General features: G+C 48.1%; 1 protein-coding gene across 18 annotated transcripts in view; it reads left to right on the forward strand.

The window, feature by feature from the left end:
* The window catches only part of MYO18A (myosin XVIIIA), a 148,339-nt gene that overhangs the window by 98,426 nt on the left and 22,003 nt on the right, over positions 1–27,910 (forward strand). For all 18 annotated transcript variants that reach the window (XM_081844027.1, XM_081844028.1, XM_081844012.1 and 15 more), the window contains 14 exons: positions 849–938; positions 1,477–1,596; positions 3,032–3,143; positions 4,004–4,131; positions 5,969–6,123; positions 11,159–11,282; positions 12,060–12,260; positions 15,214–15,324; positions 23,489–23,593; positions 23,708–23,854; positions 24,824–24,937; positions 25,518–25,634; positions 26,193–26,276; positions 26,409–26,546. In XM_081844027.1, the coding sequence (XP_081700153.1) occupies positions 849–938; positions 1,477–1,596; positions 3,032–3,143; positions 4,004–4,131; positions 5,969–6,123; positions 11,159–11,282; positions 12,060–12,260; positions 15,214–15,324; positions 23,489–23,593; positions 23,708–23,854; positions 24,824–24,937; positions 25,518–25,634; positions 26,193–26,276; positions 26,409–26,546 (1,746 nt within the window). The remainder of the gene's footprint in view (positions 1–848; positions 939–1,476; positions 1,597–3,031; positions 3,144–4,003; positions 4,132–5,968; positions 6,124–11,158; positions 11,283–12,059; positions 12,261–15,213; positions 15,325–23,488; positions 23,594–23,707; positions 23,855–24,823; positions 24,938–25,517; positions 25,635–26,192; positions 26,277–26,408; positions 26,547–27,910) is intronic.

The following is a 27,910-nucleotide window of genomic DNA, read 5'->3' on the forward strand; positions in this document are numbered from 1 at the left end:
ATGAAACACACAGGCTTCCCAGGGTCTCAGGGAAGGGTCTTTCCCTCACCTGCTCCCTGATCCTTTTTAATTGAGGTCCTTCTTCTGCATGCCGTTCTGTGTCTGAATCGGAAGCATTTTAAATAATAATAATAATAATAATTTTATTTTATTTTATTTTATTTTATTTTATTTTATTTTATTTTATTTTATTTTATTTTATTTTATTTTATTTTATTTTATTTTATTTTATTTTATTTTATTTGTTTGTTTGTTTGTTTGTTTGTTTGTTTGTACCCCACCCATCTGGCTGGGTTTCCCCAGCCACTCTGGGCGGCTTCCAACAAAGATTAAAAATACATTAAAATGTCACACATTAAAAACTTCCCTGAACAGGGCTGCCTTCAGATGTCTTCTAAATGTCAGGTAGTTGTTTTTCTCTCTGACATCTGGTGGGAGGGCGTTCCACAGGGCGGGTGCCACCACCAAGAAGGCCCTCCGCCTGGTTCCCTGTAGCTTTGCTTCTCGCAATGAGGGAACTGCCAGAAGGCCCTCTGCGCTGGACCTCAGTGTCTGGGCAGAACGATGGGGGTGGAGATGCTCCTTCAGGTATACTGGGCCGAGGGATCCTTTAATCATTCCGTCACTTGTGTGTTTGCCTCCCTGGACTTAGTTGGGAGGGCAGGTGGGATATAAATTCAAACAATACTTCTGAAGATGGTCATAATAACAATCATGGATCCAAGCAGGTCTTTCTCTCTTGACTAATGCTGCGGCTCCAAATCCCAAGGCAGGGACTCTTGGGACTTGGTTGCTGCTGCCGCTGCTTGACAGCCTTTGGCCTGACTTTGCCTTTGCCTTCTGACCAGGAGGAAATCCAGCAGCTGAAGAGCCGGCTGGAGAAGGTGGAGAAGGAGAGGAACGAACTGCGACTCAGCAGCGACCGCCTGGAGAGCAAGGTGAGGTGGTTCCCGGGACGCCCCAGCTCTCGCCTCTTAAATGTGCCTTCAGTTCCAGCCCCAGAAGCGTGTGCTAGGAGCTGCATGGAAGCAGGGTGCAGGGCAGGAAGATCCAGGATCCTTAGAGCCAAGTCAGGAGCTGCACACAGCAACCCAGGACTTAGTGCAGCAGGATCCAGCCTTTGCAGACACACCTTTAACCCAGACAGGCAGCCGGAGAGCCATTTCTTTGTTGGTTTGTTTTTACCATGTATTGTAGGGTGGTGGTGATGGGGGTACTGCTACTGCTGCTGTCATGACCTACTTTAGATCAGGTCACGCCCCAGTAGGAATGGTGGGGGGGAGAGGGGAAGAAATTCAAATAATTTTGCATTTCAGAGTGAGCCTACCCTAATCCAAATTTTCCAGTGTTGGCCTCCAGCCAAGGAATGTGCACTAGAAAGGCATAAACTAGTGTAAAGTGTCCATAAAAGGGGCACATATTAGTGAAAGTAGTGTGCAAAATCCCATCCCTGCCACTTACTTCCCCCATCTCTAGATCTCGGAGCTGAGCTCAGAACTGACCGACGAGAGGAACACGGGAGAATCTGCTTCCCAGCTCCTGGACGCTGAGACAGCAGAGCGGCTGCGAGCAGAGAAGGACATGAAGGATCTGCAGGTCAGCCCAGAGGGGCAGAATCCCCGCTTTGTGGGGGGTGGGGCAGGGTTAAGCAAGTGTCCTTCAGTCCCGTCCCAGCCTAGCCACCCCAAAGAAAGACTCCGTGGTTGTCATTCAGCTTCCTGTGCTTCCTGTGCCAGATCAATTGGGTTCCTGCGTGGCACTAAAGCCGCATCCACACCATACATCTAAGTCAATATCATGCTACTTTAAACAGTCTTGGCTTCCTCCCAAAGAATTTGGGGAAGTGTAGTTTGTTAAGGGTGCTGAGAGTTGTTAGGAGACCCCCTGTTCCCTTTCCCAGAACTACATTTCCCAGAGTTCCCTGTGAAGAAGGATTGGTTGTTAAGCCATCCTGGGAATTGTAGCTCTGAGAAGGGAGTGGAGGGTGTTCTAATAACTCTCAGACTCTCAATAAACTAAAGCTCCCAGAATTCTTTGGGTGAAGCCATGACCGTTTAAAGTGGTATGATAGGGCTTTAAATGTATATTGGGTGGGTGAGGCCTAATTCTATGAGCACATGTCTCCCTGCCCTTTGACAGAAGTTTCCAAAGATTGTTTCCGGAGATGATGATAATGTACTTTCCCAAAGGGATAATTTAATAATCAAAGGGCCATCCTAAGCAGCATAGAAATGGCTTTACAAACCTGACAGAATAAACAAAATAAAACACAGAGGACTTTGCTTAGCCCCCCCCCCCCCGTCGAAGAGATCAGGTCAGCCTTCTTCTGAATGCTGCTTCTAGGTTTGGTTCTGCTTGACGTTTCTCCTACCTCTGGAAAGCGGTGGTGCTCCTGAGCGCACAGGAGATTTGAGCATTTGACCCCTGCACAGAGGAGGTCCCTGAGGTTGCATTGGGTGAACGCAGACATAGCAATAATAAATAGGAAACAATTCCCCACAAGAAAGCAGCCTTGGGCTTCTGCCTGCTTGCTGAAGCTGCCAGGCTCCAGCTGCTGCAAACTCCCACCGTGTCCCCACAAAGTATCTGAAGCCCACTTTGCAGTAACGCAGAGCAGGGCTGTCAGTGCAGCTGCCTCCCTCCTGGGGAACAGGATCCATGTCGAGACACGACAGGCGCCCACAATCTGAACTCTCCAGAAACCATTGCAGGCATTTTTGCTCCGACAAGCTTTCTCAGCTGGATGTCTCTCTGCCTAAAGGTGGTCACTTTGTTCCCCTTTAAAAACTATTTTAAGCTATTTTTTATTATAAACATTTGTGAATTGCCTTAGCGTGGATGTAAAAGGCAGCTGAATAATGCAATAATAATGTTTGGGGTCCGTCTGATCTCAGCCCTGCCTTTGGCCACCTGTCCTCCTCCTGCACAGTAGCATCTCAGCAGGATCTGCCCCGCTGGTGAAGTGGGGTCAGGGGAGCGTCCTTGCCGCCTCTTGTGTGTTCTGAAGTGGCTTGCCTCTTCCGCCTTCCAGGCCAAGTACGATGCTCTTAAGAAGCAGATGGACTCCATGGAGATGGAGGTGATGGAGGCCCGTCTCATCCGTGCTGCTGAGCTCAACGGCGAGATGGACGACGACGACTCAGGTGGGCCCACCCTAAAAAACATTCACATTCCCTGCTCCTTGTCTTGGCTGTGTCCAGCTCCCCCATTCTCTGTCCATTCTCCAGTCCGTCCGTCCGTCCTTCCTTCCTTCCTTCCTTCCTTCCTTCCTTCCTTCCTTCCTTTTGAATTTATATACCGCCCTATACCTGCAGGTCTCAGGGCGGTTCACAGAATAAAATCAGAATATAAAACCACAGAATATATAATCCTATTTGGCAGTAGACTGAATTATGCAAAGCAGACGGATTTCAGATAGCTGAACCTTTGGTCTCTTACATTTAAAGTTAAGTTACTAAGTCCTCATGGTTTGGAGAGGCTGGTCTGGAAACGTAAGTGTTTAAATTCGACAGATTAATAGAGGACAGTGCTGTCAGAGGTGACTTGCCATGATGGCTCTGTTCTGTCACCTCCATCAGAGGCATTATGCCTCTGAATGCCAGTTGCAGGGGGACAGAGTGATTTTGCGCTCGGGTCATGCTCATAGCTGTCAACTTTTCTCTTTTCTTCCAAGGAATCCTATTCTGAACAAGGGAATTTCCCTTAAAAAAAGGGAAACGTTGACAGCTATGGTCCTGCTGGTGAGCTTCCCCTTAGGGCATCTGGTTGGCCACTGTGAGAACTAGACTAGAGGATCCATTGGCCTGATCCAGCCAGACTCATCTTATGCCCGTACGTTTTCATTTCTGAACCCAACCCATCTACCACCAAGTTCTTGCTCCACAAAGGGAAACCTGTGGTCGCCTGTGTCTGCGGCCTCAGCGATAAGGACGAGTTTTTTTTTCTCCCAGCTCATCCTTGGCCGCCTAACCTCTGTTCCATTTCTGCCTCCTTCTCCTTGCAGGTGGCGAGTGGCGCCTGAAGTACGAGCGCGCCGTCCGCGAGATCGATTTCACCAAGAAGCGTCTGCAGCAGGAGTTTGAGGACAAGCTGGAGGTGGAGCAGCAGGGCAAGAGGCAGCTGGAGCGACGGGTCAGTTTTCTCTCTCTTTCACAGTCACCTGGCCTCTCCTTCTCCTCCATCTCCCTTCAGCGCACCTTGATGCGCTGGGCACTGGGCAGCCTTTTCCTCTGTGCTGCCAAAGCACACCCCCTCTCTCAATTTCCCAGGATGCCTTCCTCTTCCCACCCTTTTCTGCCACAACTCATGACTGATTGGCTGGAGTTGCATGCTCTTGCAAGGTGCTTTGTCCAGTTGTCTGTTTCATTTAAGTTTTTAAAAGCACCGTCTACTGTTTTGCTTTGCCACCTCTGCTTTTATGGGCATGGTGTGTTGGCTGCTGGCACAGTGTAGCAACTTAGCTGCCGTTGCATAACAAGTCCCACAACCTTCCCTTCTTTCCTCCTAAAATGGGGGGGGGGGTGATTTCTGGCCAAACTTGGGCACCACGTAGGGAGGAAGGAAACAGCCTGACCATTGCATTGCTATCTTAATTCTCCTGGGAACAGTTTGCTCTGTAAGCACACTGGGAGATCCACTTGCTGTCTGGTAGTGGCACATATTAAATCTTTTGTGAGAGAGAAAGTGAGAGGGAGAGAGAGAGAGAAATTGGAATGGAGAGGGTTGGGGGATTGTGTGGGGAGGGGCAGAAATTTGGACTAGGCCAATCGTCCAGTACCCTCCAAGCGCACAAATGGCTATGCCCTGCCTCTATGGCTGGATTTATTTATTTATTTGTTTATTTGTTTATTTATTTATTTTGAATGCATATAGTGCCCTGTACCCGCAGGTCTTGAGGCGGTTCACAGAATAAAATCAGAATATAAAACCACAAAATACATAATCAAAATAAAAACAACAACCTAATAACACCCCCCCCCAAATAAAACCTCACACATTTTAAAAGTGCATAGGAGGCAGCAATGCTCCTGGATACCCCTTGATGGAAGCTGCAGGAGTGGGAGAGAGCTCTTGTTCCTGGGTCCTGCTTGCTGGCGTCCCATAAAGGGCACCTGATCAGCCCATCTGATCAGCCAGTGTGAAAACAGGATACTGGACGAGATGGGTCTTCTTTGGCTTGGCTCAGCAGCCAGTCTCTTCTTAAGGAGATCTGTTGTGATAGCAGAGCCTCCATGCCCAGGCACAGTCTACCTCTGAATACCAGCTGATGGGGAACAGCAACTGGAGAGGGGCTGTTGCGCTCAGGCCCTGCTTGTGGACTTCCTTTTGGGGCATCTGGTTGGCCATTGTGAGAAAGGGGCTGATGGACTACACGGAACTGGCGGAAATGACTGGCAGAATCGGAGACCAGGGAGAAGAGTCGGTGGAAGAAGACTGGAAAAAGTTTAAAGATTATTTACGGAAATGTTGTAAAATTAATGAATGCTAGGAAAATGTTGGAATGAAGTTATATGGCTTTAGTAGAAATGTTATAAGGAATTAAGAATAAATAGATTAATAGAGTATCAAAGGAAAAAATAAGGTTAGAATGTGTTAAGATAATTATAGGATAGAAAACAGAGAAAGATGGAAAGGAATTGCTGAAACAGTTAACAGAAGTGGAATACAAAAAGGGAGGTGTGAGGAGGTTGCGGAAATAAGTGAATGAAAGATAAGATACTGAAATTATTTGATGTGTTTTAAATTATTCTTTTTTTGTTTTGCTTTGTTAGTTTAAATGTGTTGGTGTTGTGTAGTGTTTTTGTGTTGTATTGTATTGTCTTTCTTTTTTATAGTGTTTAAATTGTTAATAAATATTATTTTTAAAAAAAAAGAGAGAGAAAGGGGCACTGGACTAGATGGGCCATTGGCCTGACTCAGCAGCCAGGCTTTTCTCCCAGGTCCTCTGACGGCCCTCTTCCCTTCACAGCTGACCGACTTGCAAGCGGACAGCGAGGAGAGCCAGCGTGCCCTGCAGACGCTGAAGAAGAAGTGCCAGCGGCTGACGGCCGAGCTGCAGGACACCAAGCTGCACTTGGAAGGCCAGCAAGGCCGCAATCACGAGCTGGAGAAGAAACAGCGCAGGTGAGAGAGGCTGGTGGCGGCGAGGGCCTTGAGCCAGTCGCCGGGTAGGAGTAGGAAGAGCTCTGCCTTGTGCGGGAGGCTTACCAGATCCCCAAGGCCTGCCGACTGCAGCTGGGTGCGAAAGAGCAGCCCACTGGTGCTGGTGGCCGTTGCAGAACGGTGCCAATTCCCTGTTGCACCTTCCCAGCTGCAGACTGTGGAAACCTCCATGTGCAAAGTACAGATCTATTCTTAGCACAAATCAGGAATTCCAACAGGTGCTTTTTAGGGAAGGGGCTTTGGGTGTGGGAGGCCTCTTTCTGCTGTGGCATTGGAATGCTTCTCACATCCGTCACAGTGACACTCAAAACAGCATGCAGTGCAGGGGAGGAGAGTCCCAAGGTGGTCTCCCCGCTCCAGGCACTGACTGGGCCCAGACCTTCAGCAAGATGGCGTCATCATCTGACCTGAGAACGTGTCCAGGGACCTATTGTGAAACAATCTGGGAGTCAGAAACCCATGTTTCATCTACTTCAGATCATTTTGTTTGTTCTCCAAGGAGCTCAGGGTGGTGTACACACTTCTCCCCCTCCCCATTTTAGTCTCACAACAACCTTGTGAAGTAGGCTAGGCTGAGAGATAGTGACTGGCCCAAAGTCAACCAGTGGGGTTTACGCCCAAGTGAAGATTTGAACCCTGGTCCCCCAGGTCCTTGTTCAGGATTCTAACCATTGCACCACATTGCCTCTTCCACCCAGCTAATCTGCCGATAGAACCCAGTCGACTTTCTGTTCAATCTGGTTCTGTAGGAATAAATTTCTGACATCCCCTTGTAGCATAGCTGTCAACTTTCCCCTTTTTTTAAAGGGAAATTCCCTTATTCCGAATAGGATTCCTCTCAAGGAAGGGGAAAAGTTGACAGCTGTGCCTTGTAGCACCTGCCTCAGGGTGTGTTGGTGGGAGCACAGCTCAACAATGCAGCCTGTGAAGTCCAGTCCTAGGTCCATTCACCCCCGCCCAGTGCTGTGTAATTTTAATTATTGGGTGGAATTCAGCATTGTACTGATTTGACCGTCAAGAACAGAAGAAGAACCTGCTGGATCAGGCCAGTGGCCCACCTACTCCCGTATCCTGTCCTCCAGTGGCCGACCAGATGCCTGTGGGAAACCTTCAAACAGGAGCTGAGCATCAGAGCGATCTCCCTGTGGTTTCTGGCAACTGGTGGTCAGAAGCATTGCTGCCCACTCAGCCATGGAGGCAGAGCCGAGCCATATCCTGGCTAGTAACCTTCGATGGCCCTCTCCTCCGCCACGAAATGGTCTAATCCGCTTTTAAAGCTGTCCTCTAAGTTGGTGACCATTGCTGCCTCCTTTGCAAGTGAGTTCCACAGTTAAACTACATGCAGGTTTCTCTGCTCCTTCCCCAGGAGAACCCCCCCACCCCCAGTTTGGCTTGCCACCCCCAGGAGTCCCATCGCAGAGTTTCCCTTCCTGTGTGGAAGATGCCAGCTGTGTCTCTGTGGGTGCTGCTGCCTTGCCCCTGTGTGTTGCAGAGGTTCACCTAACTTTCCTCACCCCACCAATCTGCATCTCATTTCACCGCTCAACTTTGTAGGGGCAGGATGGCCAGAGAAGGCGGCCTGTGTGTGTCCCTCCCCCAACCCCCCGCCGCTGCTGTTTGCTGCAAATCCAGGTAGTGCCATCTAATGATGAGCAATTAAGGAACTGAGAAGTTGTCTGGAGAGCCGTTAGCATCAGAGCCTGGACTGTGCCCTCCATCCTTCTCCCCCCCCCCCGCCCTCTCCTTTCCTCACCATCTCCTCTCCCATTACGAGACCTGCTCACTTTTTTTTCCTCCTAAGGAAAAAAATGTTATTAAGCAGTGGAGACGCTTTCATCTCATTATGGTAATGATCACACGGCAGAAAGAGAGAGGAAGAAAAGAGAGAGACCCAGCGAGTGAGAGAATCAACCTAATTAATTTCAATTTCCGAAGAGCAGAGCCCGCGTTAATGCCGCTATTTATTACTCGGCGCGGAGAAGAATGGGGATTAGTTGACTGGACGTTTAACATGGGTCACTAAATAAATGGGCGGGCGACACTGATGTTTCACCACGGAGCCAAGGATGGAAATTGGAGAGGAGTTTGCGCCGGCTCCGCTGCGGCTTTCTCCCGCCCTCAAGAGAGGGTCCTTGAGGCCTCCGGTGATGTAGGGCAGGACCCCTGGGTGGCTCTAGTCAGTGGGGTTCACACACCCCATGGGGTTCATCTTGAGCCCCAGATACCAGTCATTTGAGTTTGGCTAGCTCTGTTGCACAGCTGACAGAAGGAATAAAAAGAGTTCTGCTGCCTCAGGCCAAGGCTCCATGTCACCCAGCATTCTGGGTTCCAGCTGTGGCTAGCCCTGGGAAGCCCACAAGTGGGGCAGAAGAGGCAACAGGCCCTCTCTTGGTCTTTGCCTCCAGCATCTATGGTGATGCTGGTTTTTGTTTGAAGGCCACTTTCTAGCCCAGCTTACCCTGTGTTATCCTCACAACAACCCTACAAGGTTGTTGGCTGGGGACAGTCTCTCTCCCTCTCCCTCTCCCTCTCTGGCCAGGCAGGGATTTGAACTCAGGACTTCCCCGATTTGATCTGTAACTCTGCTGTGCCACCCATAAACATCGGAAGAGTCCTGCTGGATGAGGCCAAAGGGGGCCCCATCTAGCCCGGCATCCTGTGGTCTGCTAGATTTCCCAGGGGGAAGCAGGAAAGCAGGACCTGAGCACAACAGCGCCTTCCCCTCTTGAGATTCCCAGCAGAAATATTGCTTCCAAGAGCATAGCCATTGTGACTAGTATCCATTCATATCCTTAGCCTCCTCCATGAGGCTGGGGTCCTGCTTTGGGACTTTGCCTTTGGGGCACCTGGCTGGCCACTGTGAGAACAAGATGCTGGGCTAGCTGGGCCCCAGACCCAGCAGGAACTCTGAACGCAGTGTGTGCATGTACTTGCTTGGTAGTCCTCCTTTCCCGTGCAGGCTTTCATCTTCATTGACTTTTCTGCTCGCTGTCTCTCTGCCAGCAAGCCCTCAACCCCACCTTCCCACACACCTTGCATCCTCCACACCTCTCTTAATTCCCCCCCCCCAGCTCCCCGACAATAACAGGCAGGATCTTTCGATTAGCAATTCAGGGAAGGCACCGGGGAGGATTCTCTGCAATTTGCTCCCTGCTTTGCGGCTCTTCTGGTGGAAATTAAAGGCTTGTAAACAGAGGAGTTGAGAGGCCCCCAGCTGAGAACAGGTTTAAAGTAGAGGGGTGGGGGGGGCAAGGCTCTTGGCAGGGGACCCAGCCAGCGGGTGGCAGGCGGGTGGCAGGCAGGCGGAAGCTTCAAGAGGGAGGGAGGGGGGCGGGAAGGATGCGAAATGAGCTCCCCATGGCTGTGCCAGGGCTCTGTGTGCGCAGCTATCGAGGCTGCAGGTTGATTTCAAAACAGCGAGGTGGGAGCAGGCTTGCCTCCAGAACCACCCGTCGGTCAGGTCTTCCGCCGTGCACTCAATTCAATAGCAAGTGCAGAATTCAGCTTTTGTGAGGAAACCCTTTAATTTCCCCCTGTTTTCTTTTCATTGAGCTAACATCATTAGCTACACGCACACATACCAGGCTGGTACAATAAAAGTAAAAGTTTGAGTATGCTTTTAAACATGGGATAAAATAAAACCCATTAGTGTTACTGGTGGGATGAATCTTAGAGAGCAATAATATCATATATTATGGAATCAACCAAATCCATTGATAAGCAGAGGGAGGTGATGGACCGTGTTCTTCCTTATTGACATATGTAATAAAAAGAAAGCAAACCTCTGCAATTTTTATTTTTTTTTAACATTTTCCCCTGGAAGTGCATAGCTTGTGGGTTGAGCTTTTTCTCATAAAGCAAGTTCCCACACTTCGGGATACCAGAAATAAATACTGGCCTTGTTCAGATCTCTCCAGAAACAAGCCATTGTGGTTCTAGCACCCATCAAAAATGGAAGTATTAGCAGTTCATTAAAAACAACTTTTTAAAAAGCAAAATTCTTGCTTTTCTGGCTGCTGGGATAAGGTCAGATGCATGTGAGCAGCTCTCAAACCGACGTTCTCAGTTTATGGATTGGGCCTGAACAAGCTTCTTTCGGCAGGGGCCCTGATTCCAGGACAGACGCCACCATGCTACCCATTTAAGAACATAAGAAGGGCCTGCTGGATCAGGCCAGTGGCCCATCTAGTCCAGCACCATCCTGTTCTCACCAGATGCCCCACAGGGAAACCTGCAGGCAGGACCTGAACATCACAGCAGTCTCCATTCTTTGCGGTTTCCAGCAGCTGGTATTCAGACGCAGTGCTGCCTCCAGCTGTGGTGGCAGATAGCCCCTCTTCTCCATGAATTTGTCTAATCCTCTTTTAAAGCCACCCAAGTTATTGGCCCTCACTGCCTCCTGTGGAGGGGAGTCCCATAGTTAATAGTTGTGATGTTCTTGGGAGCAGGGTGGAGCCCAGGGGCCTCCCAGCCTCTTACCTAGTGGTGATGTTTCCCAGCTGGACCTCAGTATGGAGTCCTGGGACTCTTCCATGTCCTGCCACCATCTGAGCCACAGTTTGTGGGAATGGGGAGCAAGACCTTCATTGGCGCACAGGCCCTGGAAGTCTTGCTTAAACTCTGCCCTCCCGTCCTTCAGAAAACACCACCACAATGGTTCTGTTAAATTAGACATGCTCTTGTTTTTGCCTTGTCCCCGGAGTTTTCTTAACAGTGCTGCTGCGTTGCTTTTAGTGAAGTTGTTGTTGGTTCATAATTTCAGCTTATTGTTTGTGTTTTTTAAATTACGTTTGAGAGCTGCTTCGGCGGACACCCCCCCCCTCCACAGCAACGTATACATATTTATATTAAATTAAACATGCAGCAGATGGAGCTGCACTAAGGAATGGAGGAAGGCAGCTGTTGCTGCAGCCCAGGTGGCAGAGGGAGCAGGCTAGGTATCCTCAGCCAGCAGAGCGCAGACTCTGAGTTGCGCATGTGTCTCTCTCACCCACAGGTTTGACAGCGAGCTCTCACAGGCCCACGAAGAGGCCCATCGCGAGAAGCTGGGCCGGGAGAAGCTGGGGCGTGAGAAGGACATGCTCATCGCCGAAGTGTTCAGCCTCAAGCAGCAGCTTGAGGTGGGTGCTCTGTCCTGCAGCGTTGAAAACTGAACCCCCCCCCCCCAAAAAAAGGGAAATGAGGACCTAGCTTTGCATGCATAAGGTCCCAGATTGAGTCACAGAATCATAGACTTGGGTTGTCTAGTCCAACCCCCAGCAATTCAGGAATCTCACCTAAGGCATCCTGGACAGGAGAGTCCACCACCTGCAGGGGAAATCCATTCCAGTGTCGGAAAGTTCTTCCTAATGTTTAGCTAGAATCTCCTTTCTTGTCCCATGAGTCCCCAGCAGTGTCTCTGATCAGGGCTGGAAGAGCCACTGAGGCCCAGAGAGCCAACTGCTGGTCAGTGTCATCAGTCCTTAGTATGATGGAAGAATGGTCTGGTTTGGGGAATATGGCTGCACTTCAGCAGCGCAACACCTTCCTTGCATGCAGGAAGCCCAAGGTCCCATTCTCGACGTCTCTGGGAATGACAAGAAGCCAGTCTCCAGAAGATACCAAGCTAGAAGGACCAGTGGTCCAACTCTGTATGAGGCAACTTCCTGTGTTCCCAGGGAAGGCTGGGAAAGGGCCTTGCTGGAGCTCTCCCTCAGCTGTGTGGCTTCGGGTGCCTTCAGCCCAGCAAGGGTCCTTCCCTAAGCTGTCTGCTCTGAAGGAAAACTCTCCCTCCACTTTCACCCGACGGCCTTTTCTTGGGATCAAGAGCAGCAGCACCTGTCTCATGAGGGGCTGCTTGGGGCTTTTGAGCTTCCCTGCCGCACACTTAAACATTCCCCGCGTCCCTCCCTTCCCAGGAGAAGGAGTCCAGCATCACCAGCGTCACCCAGAAGGTGGAGTCCCTGGAGGCCGAGCTTCAGGACCTCTCCTCCCAGGAGTCCAAGGATGAGGCGTCTCTGGCCAAGGTGCGGAAGCAGCTCCGGGACCTGGAGGCCAAGGCCAAAGACCAGGAGGAGGAGCTGGACGAGCAGGCAGGCACCATCCAGATGCTGGAGCAGGTAAGGCCTGGTCCGGGCGGGGCCTCCTCCTCCTCCTCCTCCTCTCTCTCTGCCGGCTCTGGCTCTGCCGGTTTTCTGGGTGTGCCGGTTTCACAGGGGCGTGTGGGCCGTCCCGTCCTCTTCCCTCCACACACCTGAGCTGCTGCTGCCGCCGCCACCGTGATTCTTCTCCTGCTGCGGCTCCAGTTCGGCTGGTTGGAGAGGGAGAGGTGTCTGCCTTTGCGACTCCGGAAGGTGCCGACAGGCAGGCAGACGCAGCCATGCAGGCTGCGGAGGCAGCGGCGGCAAGGCGAGTAAGTAATTGCCTTTCAGAGCCATTGATCCGGAGGGGCTGCTGTGCTCCACAAACGCTGGAGCTTTGTGTGCCATCCTGGCTCGCAGCTCAATGCCCAGCTGCTCCCAGTGTGCCCTTGCCCCAGCATGAGCCGAGCAGAGGGAGGAAGATGGCAGCGGCTGGCAAAACAAGCCAGATCAATGCGAGAGCCCACAGCGGCCTTTCTGCCTCTTGGTTGGTGGCGGCGGCTGGTGGGCCTTTCATTCCCACCAGCTAAACGAAAGAGATTTTTAAGTGTGATAGAGTACAGGTGGTGCTGATGGGACTGGCGAGGTTGTGCTGAGCTACTTGAGATAACTCTCTCTCTCTAGAAAGAGTGTACAGTGGTACCTCGGGTTACAGACACTTCAGATTTCGTACGCTTCAGGTTACAGACTCCACTAACCCAGAAATAGTACCTTGGGTTAAGAACTTTGCGTCAGGATGAGAACAGAAATCGTGCGGCGGCAGTGTGGCGGCAGCACCCCATTAGCTAAAGTGGTGCTTCAGGTTAAGAACAGTTTCAGGTTAAGAACGGACCTCCGGAATGAATTAAGTACTTAACCCGAGGTACCACTGTATATATCATGTGGAGGGGATGACAAGGGGACTGGTGAGCAGGACAAGCACATAGAATCATAGGATTGTCGAGTTTGAAAAGGGTCCTGAGGGTCATCTAGTCTGACCCCCCTGCGATGCAGGAACCGCAGCTCAAGAATCCCTGGCAGGTGGCCATCCAGCCTGTTTAAAAGCCTCTGTGCACCACCTTCTGAGGGAGTCCATTCTACTGTTGACCAGCTCTTACCTTTGGATAGTTTTCCCTCCTTGCTTGTAATTTGAATCCTTTGCTTGAGGTCCTCGCCTCTAGAGCAGCAGAAAAGGAGCTTGCTCTGCTTTCCCTGTGACAGCGTTTTACTAGGGGCTGGGCCCCTGCTCACTCCCTTCGTCAACTACCCTTCCATTCACAGCTGCATTAACATCCTAGAGCAGGATTTTCCAAATTTGGGTCTTCAGCTGCTACAATTCCCATCGTCCCTGACCACTGGTCCTGCTAGCTAGGGATGATGGGAGTTGTAGCCCAGTAGCAGCTGGAGACCCAAGTTTGGGAAACCCTGCCCTAAAGCTTCCTCTTTTCTTTACGCAAATCCAGGATCGCCATGGGGCAAATCTCCTAATCAGGGTGCATGATGACAGCCTTGCATTTTTATGTATATAGGAAAATAATACATATTGATGACTGAAAATGACAAAGACAAAGGCCGGCAATTAGCTTTCCAGCTGGGCCAAGTTGAGATGCCTCCCCTGCTTACTTCATGGGCAGTGGGCTTGGGTCGTGTCCCCCCAAACTGAAGCATAGAATTGTAGTGTTGGAAGGGAGGGATCACAAGGGTCATCTAGTCCACCCCCTGTAATGCAGGAATTTTGGGGCTAACATGGGGCTTGAACCCCTGACCCTGAGATTAAGAGTCTCATGCTCTACTGGCTGAGTTTTCCCAGCAGTCCTGTATTCACTATTATTTCTATTTATTATACTTCTATATCACCCTTTCCTCCAAATACTTCAGCTTCTAACAGCAGAAGACTTAAGACTGAATTTGGAAATCTATTTGAGATCTGGCAGGGAGCCCACAAAAGGTTTGCAAGTTCTTGAGCCTTTGCTGCTGAGCCGGCCGTGTGGCTCTGCCTTTGACCTCTGGACCCAAAGGACTTGGCTCCTGGTCTGTTCAGGGTGCTAGTCCCTGATGTGTGCTGGGCTGTGTGTGAAGCGGCATGGCTCAGTGACCAGGGAGATAATGGATGCTGTGCTCCAGCCGCAGGTTAGCAATCCTTGCTTTAAGAGAAACCTGGGGTTCCTCTCTGAACACCAGTTGCTGGGAATCACAGTTTGGGAGATTTTCTGTTGTGCTCATGTCCCACTTGTGGGGTTCCCACTGGGGCAGCTGGCTGGTCCCTGTGAGAACAAGAGGCTGGATGAGGTGGGCCATGAGCTTCATCCAGCAGGCTGTTCTTATGGTTGTAGCCCACCTTAGAGTAAATCCATTGAAATTAATAGACATGACTAACTTAGGGTATTAGTTTCAATGGGCCTGCTCCGAGATAAAAAGTACCGGTAGTTAGATGCAGCCCTTATGAGGTCCATTATTTAAAATCCGATTTATATTTCTTACGAACCTCAAAATGAGCACTGTTGCATCAATCCAGCTAGGACCTGAGCACAACAGCATTCTGCCCTCCTGCGGTTCCCTGCACAGAGATGGACAGAGTTGAGTTTCCCTGCAAATACTGGTAGGTTGTGGTCCTGGTGGAGTAGGGAAGAGAAGTCCTCTTGTGTAGGTCAGTGCAGGGAAGGAGGGAAAGAAGAAGGGAAGGGGAACATCTCTTGGGCCAGCCGGGCCTGCTGTGCTCTGTGCCCTCCAGTAGCAAAACTGATCTCGTTTGGGTGGGGAGACCATTTTTTGCTGCTGTGGGTGGGTGGGGAATGTGAGCAGGTTAGGCAGTGCAATGTCCCTTTCCCCTTCGGTCCCTTTGCTCTGCCTGCTTTGCCATGGACCCCCTTCCTGGCCTGTGCAGAGAGAGAGGCGAAGTCCGAGCCTTCCTCCTTTGGGCGTCTCATCAGTTCCTTCTCCCCCTACCCTTCAGGCCAAACTCCGGTTGGAGATGGAGATGGAGAGGCTGCGGCAGACGCACTCCAAGGAAGTGGAGAGCCGTGATGAGGAGGTGGAGGAGATCAGGCAGTCCTGCCAGAAGAAGGTGAGAAAGGCTGTGGGTGGTTTCACAGGACCTTTAGGAGCCAGAGAACCCTGGCTTGTATCCCAATACAGTTCTCTCATTGTATGTATATGTATATGTATATGTATATGTGTATGTGTATGTGTATGTGTATGTGTATGTATATGTATATGTATACGTATACATATACATATATACATATACATATACATATACATATACATATACATATACATATACATATACATACACACACACAGAGAGAGAGATACACAGAGTAAAATCATACTGTATTCAGAACTCAAAAACATCAGTTCCCACTCCCCACCAGTGGCAGCCACCCCTTCCCCAGAGAGTTTAATGTCATCCACACATCAAAAGCATATTCATAGCACTTGGTTACAGTAGGAACAGTCAGATTAAAGTAAAGGAGAAAGGATTTTGGGCTTGTCAGCAATGAATTAGGATGCGTACAAGGTGGTAGAAGTTGAAATAGGGCACTCTAAAGCACTTCTTGATGACTTGGTGATCTAGGCATAAAAAATTTCTGCAGACAAGTGTCTGCTAAAAGCAAAAGATAAAAGAGATTCAAGACATACACTGGCCAAATGTCAGACTTGTATTGGGTTGGAATTCGGTTATTACCACCTTGTCTGTTCACACATTCAGTAAAGGAGTTACCAACTTAGTTTTAATCTGACAGGGCCCATCAAAATCAATGGACCTAAATTAGCCATTGACCATGTGGGTTTTCAGTGGGTAGGAGTAGCACTTGATAGAAAGAAGCCCCTGGGTTGCTGAGGCATTTCCATGAGACTTACCTTACACACCCCTATAAGTAACGGGGCACTTGCTGCCATGTGAAGCCTCTTCTGGGTGTCCTCTGGGCCCTGCTTCTTCCGCATCACAGCAAGGCCTTGAAATGAAATATGCTGCTTCCTGGGAGCTGCAGGGGATCAGCCTCTGTTCCCAGTTAGCAGGGCAGGAGCCCAAGCTCCAGGGTGGCTGTCAGCAGGAAGTGACTGTGGCGCAAGGCAAGTTCCCCTCCCGTTTCCTGGTTCTGAATTCCTGCTACATACCAGGCAGCTGTTTAACATCCCCACCCTCCTTCGCCTTAGAACAAGGCACACACAGATGAAAAACATTAGAACATAAATGCAGCACTTTGCATGTATATAGCCCTGCATTTTGCACATACATAAACCATCTCAGCGATCCTTAAGAACAATCTGGTCAGTGTAATTATCCTTGGCTGCAGAGAAGGGCGAAGGGAGGCAGAGGTTGGGAGCATGCTTTGGCTTGGAGGAAGCATTTCAGTTGGGCACTTCCTGGCTGAGAGTCAAGGTGCATCTCTCTTTCTCTCTGAAAATTAATAAATCATGAAATTTCACACTTGGAGGACAAGTCAATACCGGGAAGCATTCATCTCCTGAGGGAGGCAGAAAACGAGGATGTTTGCAGAATTATTCCATTTAAGTGTGTTATGGCTGTTTTCCTGAAGCCAGGGGGGGCGTTAAGGTCTTTTGGGGGAAGGCCCTCGTTCAAAAGGTCCCTTATCACCACCACCACCAGCTCTGATTCTACCCTTTTCAAGAAGCTAAGTATGGATTTTGCCTTCAGGTCATCAGCAAGGCTGAGTTTTCATTTCATTTAGCAAAGCCTTTCTGCCTGACTCTGGAGTTGAGAGAGACAGAGACAGAGACCTCGGTTTGGAAAACCAAGCTGTGAGCCAGGGAGCCCCTCAACTGAAACCCTTTCCTCCTGAAATTCCGGAGAGCCGCTGTCAGTCATTTTATTGATTGATTGATTGATTTTAAACACAAGCACACACACGGCAACTTAGCAGCAGACACTGTTTTGGTGCCAGGTAAAGATTTAACCTCTTTCCCCTGGTCTTTGGTGGTCTGAGATGATTCTAGTCTTCTCAGATTCAAATCTTCAAGGATATTCCTAAATATTTTTTGGAGGTCAGATCTCAATTTAAAGAACTAGTTGATCTACTTAAGAAGAATAATATCCCATTCAGGTGGGAATTTCCACAAGGGCTGTCCTTTAGCTTCAAAGGGAAGAAAATTAAAATAAAAACAAACCAGGATAAAGAGTTCTTTTTGGAAAGAAATCAAGAGGATCTTCAGAAAGGAACTGTCAGTGAGGAGGAAGTACCGGACATCTCAAATCTATCTTTTGGACTGAACCGAGCACCGACCGAGGAGGAACAACAACTTGGTGCAGTCGGTGGAAGATCTACCCAGTAACCAAAATGTCTCTGCAACTCTTCAGTTGGAACTGCAATGGTTTGAACCACCCTCGAAAAAGGGGCCAAGTATTTCATTTATTAAAGAAGGAACATCTAGATGTAATCTGTTTACAAGAAACCCACATTGCCAGGATACATAGAAAACTTTTAACAAACAAGAGATTAGGACAAGAATTTATATCATCAGATAGAGTCAAGAAAAGAGGAGTTGTGATTTATGTCAAGGAAAAATTTGAACCAAAATTGATCTTTAAGGATGACCAAGGAAGATACCTGGCAGTGGAAATCCAAATTCATGGAGAAAAAATATTGATTGTTGGAGTTTATGCACCAAATGAGGGGAAGGCTGAATTCTTCAAGAAGTTGCATGAGACTTTAATGGACTTTTTGGACTTTAAAATTATAATGATGGGTGACATGAATGGAGTCGTCTCTACAAATATGGATAAGGCCCAAAGACAAACAATATCGAACGATGGAAGACTACCAAAGACTTTTTTTGACCTGACTGACACTATGGATCTGATTGATATTTGGAGAACTAGGAACCCTCTGGAAAGGGAGGGGACCTTCTTCTCTGAAGCAAAAATGACATGGACTAGAATTGATCAAATATGGATTTCTAGTAATCTGGCATCAAAGGTTAAAAAAACAGAAATCTGCCCAAAGACCTGCTCTGACCACAACGCTGTCAAGATGGAAATGAAACTGACAACAGCTGGAACCTTTAGATGGAGAATGAATGACACCCTCTTTGGAGATGAGGAAATTTGCAAAAAGGCCCAAAAAACACTTAAAGACTACTTCGAGATCAATTTGAGATCAGATACAGAAAAAAGAATCATTTGGGACGCAAGTAAAGCCGTGATGCGTGGCTTCCTAATACAACAGAATTCAATAAAGAGGAAAAAACAGAATGAGAAGAAAGAGAAAATTTGGAATCTAATAAAAGAAGGGGAGAAGAAACTGAGATCTAAGCCTAAATCCCAGGAGATATTAAGAGAAATAAAATTCTATCAAACACAATATATGGAATTGATGAACCAGGAAATAGAATGGAAAATTAAACAAATGAGACAAAAGACTTTTGAGTCTGCAGATAAATGTGGGAAGCTACTGTCTTGGCAACTGAAAAAGAGACAAAAACTGAATACAGTGACATCACTCGAAGTAGACGGGAAGTCTATTAATAAACCAAATGAGATAAGTAATTGTTTTCAAAGTTTCTTTAAGAAATTATACAAACAAGGGCCAAAAAATGAACAGGAGATAGAAGAATTTATTGGAAAATACGGACTATCAAAAATTTCTGAAAACAACAGAAGGAGTTTAAATGAGAAAATTACAGATCAAGAAATAGAGAGTGCCATCCAGGATATCAAGCTGGGAAAATCACCAGGACCAGATGGACTAACTGCGAGATATTATAAAGTATTGAAGGACTGGTTAATACAACCACTGAAAGAAGTCTGCAATCAAATTTTGGAGGGGAAAAAGGCTCCCGAATCGTGGAAGGAAGCATTCATCTCACTTATACCAAAGACAGAAACTGAGAAACATCAAGTTAAGAATTACCGCCCTATATCACTTTTGAATGTGGATTATAAAATTTTTGCAGACATTCTAGCAAAAAGATTCAAAAAAGTTTTGTTAGAGGAGATTCACAGGGACCAAACAGGCTTTCTACCAGGCAGGCAATTGTCAGACAATGTGAGGAATATTATAGATATTCTAGAACTTTTGGAAACTGATATAAATAGAAAAGCTGTTTTGATTTTTGTGGACGCAGAGAAAGCCTTTGACAATATTTGTTGGAGCTTTATGAAGAGGAATCTCCAAGGAATGGGGGTAGGCAAGAACTTTGAAAATGGTATAAGTGCAATTTATTCCGAGCAAAAGGCCAAACTTATTGTAAATGGTATGGTTATGGATGAAATTCCAATAGAGAAAGGGACACGACAGGGATGCCCAATTTCCTCTCTATTGTTTATATCGGTACTGGAGGTTTTCCTTAATATGATTAGAAGAGACCAGCTGGTTAAAGGTATACAGGTCGGAACTAAACATTATAAGCTAAGAGCATTTGCAGATGACTTAGTTTTGACATTACAACAGCCAGAAACTAGTACAAAAAGAGTTCTGGAACTTATTGAAATATTTGGTCAGGTAGCAGGTTTTAAATTGAATAAACACAAGACAAAGGTGTTGGAAAAAAATCTTACGGTGGGGGAAAAAGATAGTTTTCAAAGAGAAACTGGTTTGGAAATTACTAAAAAGGTAAAATATCTGGGGGTGAATTTAACATCTAAGAATGTGAACTTATTTAAAGATAACTATGAGAAATGCTGGGCTGAAGTGAAGAAAGATTTCGATATATGGTCAAGATTGAGACTTTCCTTGTTAGGCCGAATTGCTGTAATTAAGATGAATGTATTGCCGAGATTGTTGTTTTTGTTCCAGACATTGCAAATTTTAGATAAGATGGACTGTTTCAAGAAGTGGCAGAAAGATATATCTAAATTTGTCTGGCAGGGCAAAAAACCCAGAATTAAATTCAAGATTTTGACTGATGCAAAGGATAGAGGGGGCTTTGCCCTGCCGGACTTAAAACTTTATTATGAAGCAGCAGCTTTTTGCTGGCTGAAACCATGGCTACTTCTTGAGAATACAGACATTCTGGACTTGGAAGGTTATGATAATAGTTTTGGTTGGCATGCATATTTATGGTATGACAAGGTAAAGGTACACAGAAATTTTAAAAATCATATTATTAGGAAAGCATTGTATAATGTATGGAATCGATATAAAGATTTGTTTGAAAGTAAAACCCCCAGGTGGCTGTCACCAATGGAAGCTAAGGCGGTAAAAAGATTGAACATGGATACAGACTGGCCAAAATATTGTGAAATTATAGAATATGATGGTGAAAAGTTGAAACTACAGAGTTTTGAGAAATTGAAACCTAAAGTCCGAGATTGGTTACATTACTACCAGATTAATGAAACTTTTAAGCAGGATAGAAAACTAGGATTTCAGAAGGAGAGGTCAAAGTTAGAAACAGAATTGCTAGAACCCAATACTAAGAATTTGTCTAGAATGTATAATCTGCTGCTAAAATGGAATACACAAGATGAAACGGTTAAATCAGCCATGATTAAGTGGGCACAAGATATTGGTCATGATATTATGTTTGCTGACTGGGAGCAGTTATGGACCACAGGTATTAAATTTACGGCATGTAGTGCCCTGAAAGAGAACATAATGAAAATGATCTATAGGTGGTACATGACCCCAGTCAAGCTTGCAAAGATATATCATTTGCCCAATAACAATTGCTGGAAGTGTAATGAATGTGAAGGAACCTTTTATCACCTTTGGTGGACCTGCCCAAAGATTAAGGCCTACTGGGAAATGATCTATAATGAAATTAAGAAAATCCTTAAGTGGACATTTGTAAAGAAACCGGAGGCTTTTCTCCTGGGCATGGTCGGCCAATTGGTACCAAAGAAAGATAGGACCTTTTTTATGTACGCAACAACCGCAGCAAGAATCCTTTTGGCGAAGTATTGGAAGACTAAAGAATTACCTACTCTGGAAGAATGGCAGACCAAGGTGACTGAATTTATGGGACTGGCAGAGATGACCGGCAGAATCCGTGACCAGAGGAAAGAGACAGTGGAGGAGGACTGGAAAAAATTTAAAATCTATCTTAAAAATTGTTGTAAAATTTCGGAATGTTAAGATGTCAGGGGATTGGACACAAAGAATTACAGCTATAAATCGAAATTTATAAAGTAGAAACTCTTTTTAAAGAGAATTAAATATAAAAATGGGATGAAGAATTGCTAAAAATTTTGAAATTTGGATGCAGTGAAGGGGAGGTTTGGGGAAGTCGCATTATGTTTGTTTGTTTTTTGTTTATGTTGTAAAATCAATAAAAATTATTATAAAAAAAAAAAAAAAGAGATGATTCTAGTCTTAGTGGTTGTTGTGGGGGTGTTGTGGGGGTAACAAGGTCTTATTGTCTATGTCACACCCACCTGTCAGTCACTTGTCAGATCAGCTCTGATGTGAGCACTTGCTGCTGTGATTGGAGATAAAGTCTCTTCTTTCCAATTGTAGGGTTGTAACCAGCTAAGTTTTACTCAGAGTAGATACTTGGAAATGAATGAACCTAATTAACCTAATGGCCATTAACTTCAAGAGGCCTGCTGTTGCATACCACCCTCAGTGGTTTTATATGATCCATTTCTTTCTTTTTCACTATGGTATAATATGTTTATGCTTCTAAATGTCAGTGGCTCAGAGAGTAACAAGCGACTAATAAACATAATAAATAATAATAAAAGTACTAGGAGGCTGCTGAATAAGCTGAAGCAAAATTTGAATCTGGGCCAGGCTGTGGAGCTGGTTTTCCGTGCCATGGTTCTGTCCTGGAACACGCAAAGTATGAATAGTTTGCAGAGAGTGCCTTCGACCACATGCAGAGTGCATTTATTTCACCCCTGAGACATCTGGGAGGAGAGGTCCATGCTTTTGAGAAATTGCAACCCAAGCAGGCTGGGGTCTCCTACTTCCTTCCCTCTCCCCCTCCCCCTACTTTTTAGATATAAAGTGCTAATGATGGCCAAGAAGGGCTCAGGCCTCTGTGCTGCTTTGATGGATAGTTTTGTGCCCTTCCAGTCCTCCTGCCTTTGGTCTCTCTGTCCAGCCAAACCCTTCCTGGCCCTGACCAGTGTGATCAGTCACTCTTCCCCCACAGCGTGATTTCCTCTCTGCCTACGCTGATCCCATTAGCCGAGTGACACAGCCCTGGCCAGCACGAACCTGCAATTATCTAAATGAACATTTTCCTGAGCTCGCTCCTCTTGAGAGACTGCTGCAGGCAAGCAGCTCTTAGTCATGGCCCTGTGTGCAGGGGATGCAGCTGGGGGAATCGTTTGGCCTCCTCTCCAGGGGGTGGTCTGCTTCCCACATGGCTGGGACCTAGGGTCACTAAAGGGCCCTCCCCCTTGGCTGTGAGGAGGTCTCCCCTCTTAATGCTGCCCACGGTTTTTCCATCCATCCATCCATTCATTTGTTGTTGCTGTTTAGTCGTTTAGTCATGTCCGACTCTTCATGACCCCCTGGACCAGAGCACGCCAGACACTTCTGTCTTCCACTGCCTCCCGCAGTTTGGTCAAACTCCTGTTCATAGCTTCGAGAACACTGCCCAACCATCTTGTCCTTCGTCGTCCCCTTCTCCTTGTGCCCTCCATCTTTCCCAACATCAGGGTCTTTTCCAAGGAGTCTTCTCTTCTCATGAGGTGGCCAAAGTCTTGGAGCCTCAGCTTCAGGATCTGTCCTTCCAGTGAGCACTCAGGGCTGATTTCCTTAAGAATGGAGAGGTTTGATCATCTTGCAGTCCATGGGACTCTCAAGAGTCTCCTCCTGCACCATAATTCAAAAGCATCCATTCTTCGGCGATCAGCCTTCTTTATGGTCCAGCTCTCACTTCCATACATCACTACTAGGAAAATGCATTCATGCACCAAGGTATTACAAATTCTGAAATGTTTTGAACTTTTGTGTTCATGTGACATTCTGTTCCCTGTTTGGAGGCCGTATGTATACCTCTGAAAACCAGGTGCTGAGGACATGGAAGCAGGACTTGCTTCCACCTTGCTGTGCTTTTTTAAGCTTCCAAGAGGAATACACCTGTGCTATAAAGTGCCATGATACCACTTTAAACCATCATGGCTTCCCCCAAAGAATTCTGGGAGCTGTAGTTTGTTAAGGAAGACTGGAAGTCATTAGGAAGGCCCCCTATTCCTCCCTTGGAGAGCTACATAGAACTGGAAATGACCCCCAGGCTGCCAGCAGCAGCCTCCCCAGGTCCACCAAGGAAGACCCCCTCAGGACCCCTCTCCTTGCTTTGTGTACCCACAGCTGAAGCAGATGGAGATGCAGCTGGAGGAGGAGTACGAGGAGAAGCAGAAGGTGCTGCGGGAGAAGAGGGACCTGGAAGGGAAACTGTCGGCCGTCAGCGACCAGGTACGGACGATGGCGGGAGCAGGGGAAGAGAGGGTGGGCGAGGGCTGCTGTAGCAGAACCACCTCTCGCCCTTTCCTCTTCACACCTCTCCTATTCCTCCCTGCAACCCTCCAGGTCAGCCAGCGGGACTTTGAGACGGAGAAGCGTCTGCGCAAGGATCTGAAGCGTACCAAGGCTCTCCTCTCTGACGCTCAGGTCATGCTTGACCATCTGAAGAACAACGCCCCCAGCAAGCGGGAGATTGCGCAGCTGAAGAACCAGGTGCTGGGAGAGGGGGCTGGGAATGGGGGTGGCGTGGGGGGAGCAGGTAGAGAAATGAATGGAACTCTATCAGAAGGGTAGACAATAGACAGTAGACTCAGGAGACAATACTGAGCTGGATGGACCCAACAGTCCTGTGCAGCTGTTGGCCCTGCAAAGGTTTTCATCATTCTCCACTCAGACCGGCTCTTATTTATTATTTTGTTCAAAAAATTCATACACTGCTTTAGGAAAAAACTAGATGCGGTTCACAAAAACAGATAAAATAATTATCACACACACAAAAATCGGCTATAATTTAAAACATACGGAAAGTTGAAGCCACAGTATAATTGACTAAAACGAAATAAAACTCCTACAAGTTTACTGAACATCTGGCCAAAGGCCACGCTTGGTTTTTGCAGGGTCCCTGCGAGAAAGGCTTTTGGTTTTAGTGCCTGGGAAGACCTCAAAATACCACCAGCTCAAGAGGCAGAACCAGGCCTGGACACCCAAGGGGAATAATATCACTGTTTTATTATTAAGTGCATTGATATCCTTTTCTCCTAAAAACAATAATTAGGATACATCAGGAAATGCTTAGGGCCAGCAGTCAAAATACACTTTGCCCTTACGGGAGCCCAGTGACCAGCCTCATCTGCTCCTTAGTTTTCAAAGGCCTGCCTAAAAAGGCCTGCCAGCAGAAGGTTAGCAAGGAGGGAGCCAGTCTGAACTCTCTTGGGAGGGAACTCCACAGTAGGGGAGCAAGCCACAGGAAAGGCTCCTTGTCTCTTGTGTCACCAACAGCCATGTCTCTCTTGTTCGTGGGACCGAGAGAAGGTTCTTCCCTGAGGATCTTAGCACCCAGGCAGGCTCCTAGGGGTGTCAATGAGGGGGCTTTGCTGGAAGGCTGACAGGCAAGGTTTGGGAGTGAGTGGCTGTTGTCCTAATTGTCGCTACCCCCTTGGGACATGGGGGCTCTTGCTGCAGTTGGAGGAGTCAGAGTTCACGTGCGCGGCTGCTGTCAAGGCTCGCAAGTCCATGGAGGTGGAGATTGAGGACCTGCACCTGCAGATAGATGACCTATCCAAGGCCAAGGGAGCGGTAAGCACCCCCAACCATCATCTCCTCCCACTGATTTAAGTAATCCTTCGTGCTATGAGGTCTGGCACATCAGTGGTCTCTGATCATTGACGCCTTTATTTCTTCATATAATGTTCCCTATTCTACCTCTCCCCCCCCCCCAAACTAGAATGCTCAGAAGTACAAAAACTGCCTGGAAGTTTGTGTGTGGTTTCTTGGAGATGGCATGGGCACTAGCCAACCGATGCCAAGCACAGCTAGGTTCCCCATCCACCTTGCAGACCCAGTTTTCAGAGCTTGGCCCCTGGGGAGGCGAAGCTGCCTTTTAGATTGAACTGAGTAAGGGCACTTCCAACCCGACTTCATTGCTCTCAGGATGTTACCATCTGCCTTCAGTGTCATCTCCTCCAAAGCTGGTCTGCAAGAGACCATGCTCCCCAGCAAATGAGGGCAGAGAGAGGTTCACCTGCCATCACTTGCCAGCCTTTGAGTTAAGAGAGTTCCCAGCTCTGGTTTGCTGGATCCTTCTGGCAGGGTATGAAACCTTAGGAGTCCTTAGACACCAGCTCACCCTTCACTCCTGAACTTCTCCTCTCCCCAGCTGGAAGAGCAGCTGAGCCGTTTGCAGCGGGAGAAGAACGAGGTGCAGAGCCGCCTGGAAGAGGATCAGGAGGACATGAACGAGCTCATGAAGAAGCACAAGGCAGCTGTCGCTCAGGTGAGCCCCTCCCCCTCCCCCTCCCCCCTCCCCCACCACTACCACTGCCCCAGTTTTGCAGATGCTTTCACTGCATCCTCTCTGCCCACCCCACCCTGAAACCCCCTCCCCTAACCGTCACCTCAGAGAGATTCATGAGAGTTTGCTTGTAACTCCTGCAGACAGCAGTTGTGGTTGCTAAACATTACAGGTGGTCAGTATAGGAACAACTCTTTAGAAATTGGCAACTGAGTTTTGATTTCCCTCTTCCCTCCCTGTCCCTTTTACCTTGCATATTGTGGTTTTTTTGTTTTTGTTTTAATATTGTAAGCCTGAGGGTAGGGACTGTCCTGTTTCAATTGTATAGTTTGCTTGTTTTGTCTAGCCAAAGGCATTGCAAAATGCACAAAACGGAATAAAATATATTATTGCACAGCTAAAATAATTATTAGCTAGAGATGATAAGTTACATTCTTTAGGGGATTTGGCAGGAGACTCTTAACAGGGAGGTGTTGGTGGTGGAAATCTCTGGGACTCAGCTTTGCCAGTGCTGGCTTCTAAATCCTCTGTTCTCTCCAGGCCTCCCGGGACCTGGCCCAGATCAATGACCTTCAGTCACAGCTGGAGGAAGCCCACAAAGAGAAGCAAGAGCTCCAGGAGAAGGTAGGCACTGGGGGGGGGGGTGTTGGGGGGGGGAGTCAGCTGCCCCTCTCCCTCTTAACCCCTCGCAGGGCTGTGCTTCCCTTTTCACCATCCACCACCATGAGTGACAGCCCCTTCCTTCTTCATTTCCAGCTACAAGGCCTCCAGAGCCAGCTGGAGTTTGTCGAGCAGTCCATGGTAGACAAGTCCCTGGTCAGCAGGCAGGAGGCCAAGATCCGCGAGCTGGAGACGCGGCTGGAGTTCGAGAGGACGCAAGTGAAGCGCCTTGAGGTGAGGAATCTGGAGCTGGGGAAAGGGTTTTCTGGAGCCGGCAGAGCATCCTTAGCAGCAGGGTTTGCTTAGTGCGGTGGAGTTCGTCGTAGGCAAGCGGGTCCTGGGCTAGCAGACCCTAGGAAGCGAAATATCTCCCCAGGGCAGCTCAGACCCGTCTCCAAAAGGTTTGCTTCTTGCTGTGCTCTCATTCCCTCAGATGGCGCTGGGGCAAAGCTGCGTGGGCTGCGCTCTCTCTTGGAGTCAGATTATCTGGAACAGAGTCTTGTGTTCTGAGCTGCCCCTGAAAGTGGGAAGAAGCGCTTAAAAGTCCATGCAGAACTTTAAAATCACATCAGATAGATTCCAAGGGAGTCTTTAGAGAGTCTCCAGTCACTAAGTCCTTTCTGGGTGCCTTGCTCAATTCCCCTTCCTTCCGTCTCTCCCCCCACCTCCAATCCGGAGCTGTGCTCATTCCTCAGGATAGGATGTGGTGCCTTGCGCTACGTGGTTTGGGCCAAAATGCAAAACCACCAAGAACAAGACATACATCTCCTGCAACTACTTGTGAAGGGGGGAATGCACCCAGCGTGCAAATTGCCACGTCTCCCCTTTTTGAAATGCAAGAAAGCAGAGCCCTGCTCTTTCCCCAGCCGAGTATTTTAAAAGGAAAGCATTGATTTCTACAGGCACAGAACTCTCCACAGCTGCTGTGGTGTGTACATGTGTGTACCTCCTTCTGGTTCCCGTGTGAGGAATGCCTGCCCCCTAACTCACGCCTCTTCCTCCTCGGTCTTTGATGAGTGAAAAACTTGCCCCCCCTCCCCCTATTGGCTCAGTTGCTGTGATGTCACAGCATGTGCGCAAGCATTCTAATGCCTTGAGGTGGGAGGGAGCTGTTTTCAGGGAAGCAGATTGGCTGGGGTGGGTGGGAGCCTGCGCGAGACAAAAGGGCAGCAGAGAGAAAGGTGGGAGGTGCAAAATTCAAAGCATCTGTGGGCTGCAAGAGTCAGGGAGAGCAGAGAGCAAAAGAGAGAGGTGTGTTTGGTCTGTGAATTACAAATAATCAGTCTCCTGCTGTCCTCTTCCCCCATAGCCCTGGCCTCAGCTGGCAAGTAAATCTCCTGCTCCTGCCCCCCACGTCCTTGGCCCTACAAATGCCACCTTGGGGAGGCTGGTCTCTGTCTCTCTGCTTCTGCTTGCACCTGTTAAGTGCCCTGCTTGATATTCTACCGTCGCAGCTCCTTTTCCCGCCGAGGGAGCTGAGAAGCTTTAGAGTTCCCTCTTAATATTTCTGTACCATTATTCGCTTCCCCCTTCTCTTCCTCCCCTCTCTACACCCCCTCCCCCCCCAGCCCCATAAATATGCAGGGGACGGCACTCGG

The sequence above is a fragment of the Podarcis erhardii genome (assembly GCF_964252035.2).
Source record: "Podarcis erhardii genome assembly, chromosome: 16".
NCBI lineage: Eukaryota > Metazoa > Chordata > Lepidosauria > Squamata > Lacertidae > Podarcis > Podarcis erhardii.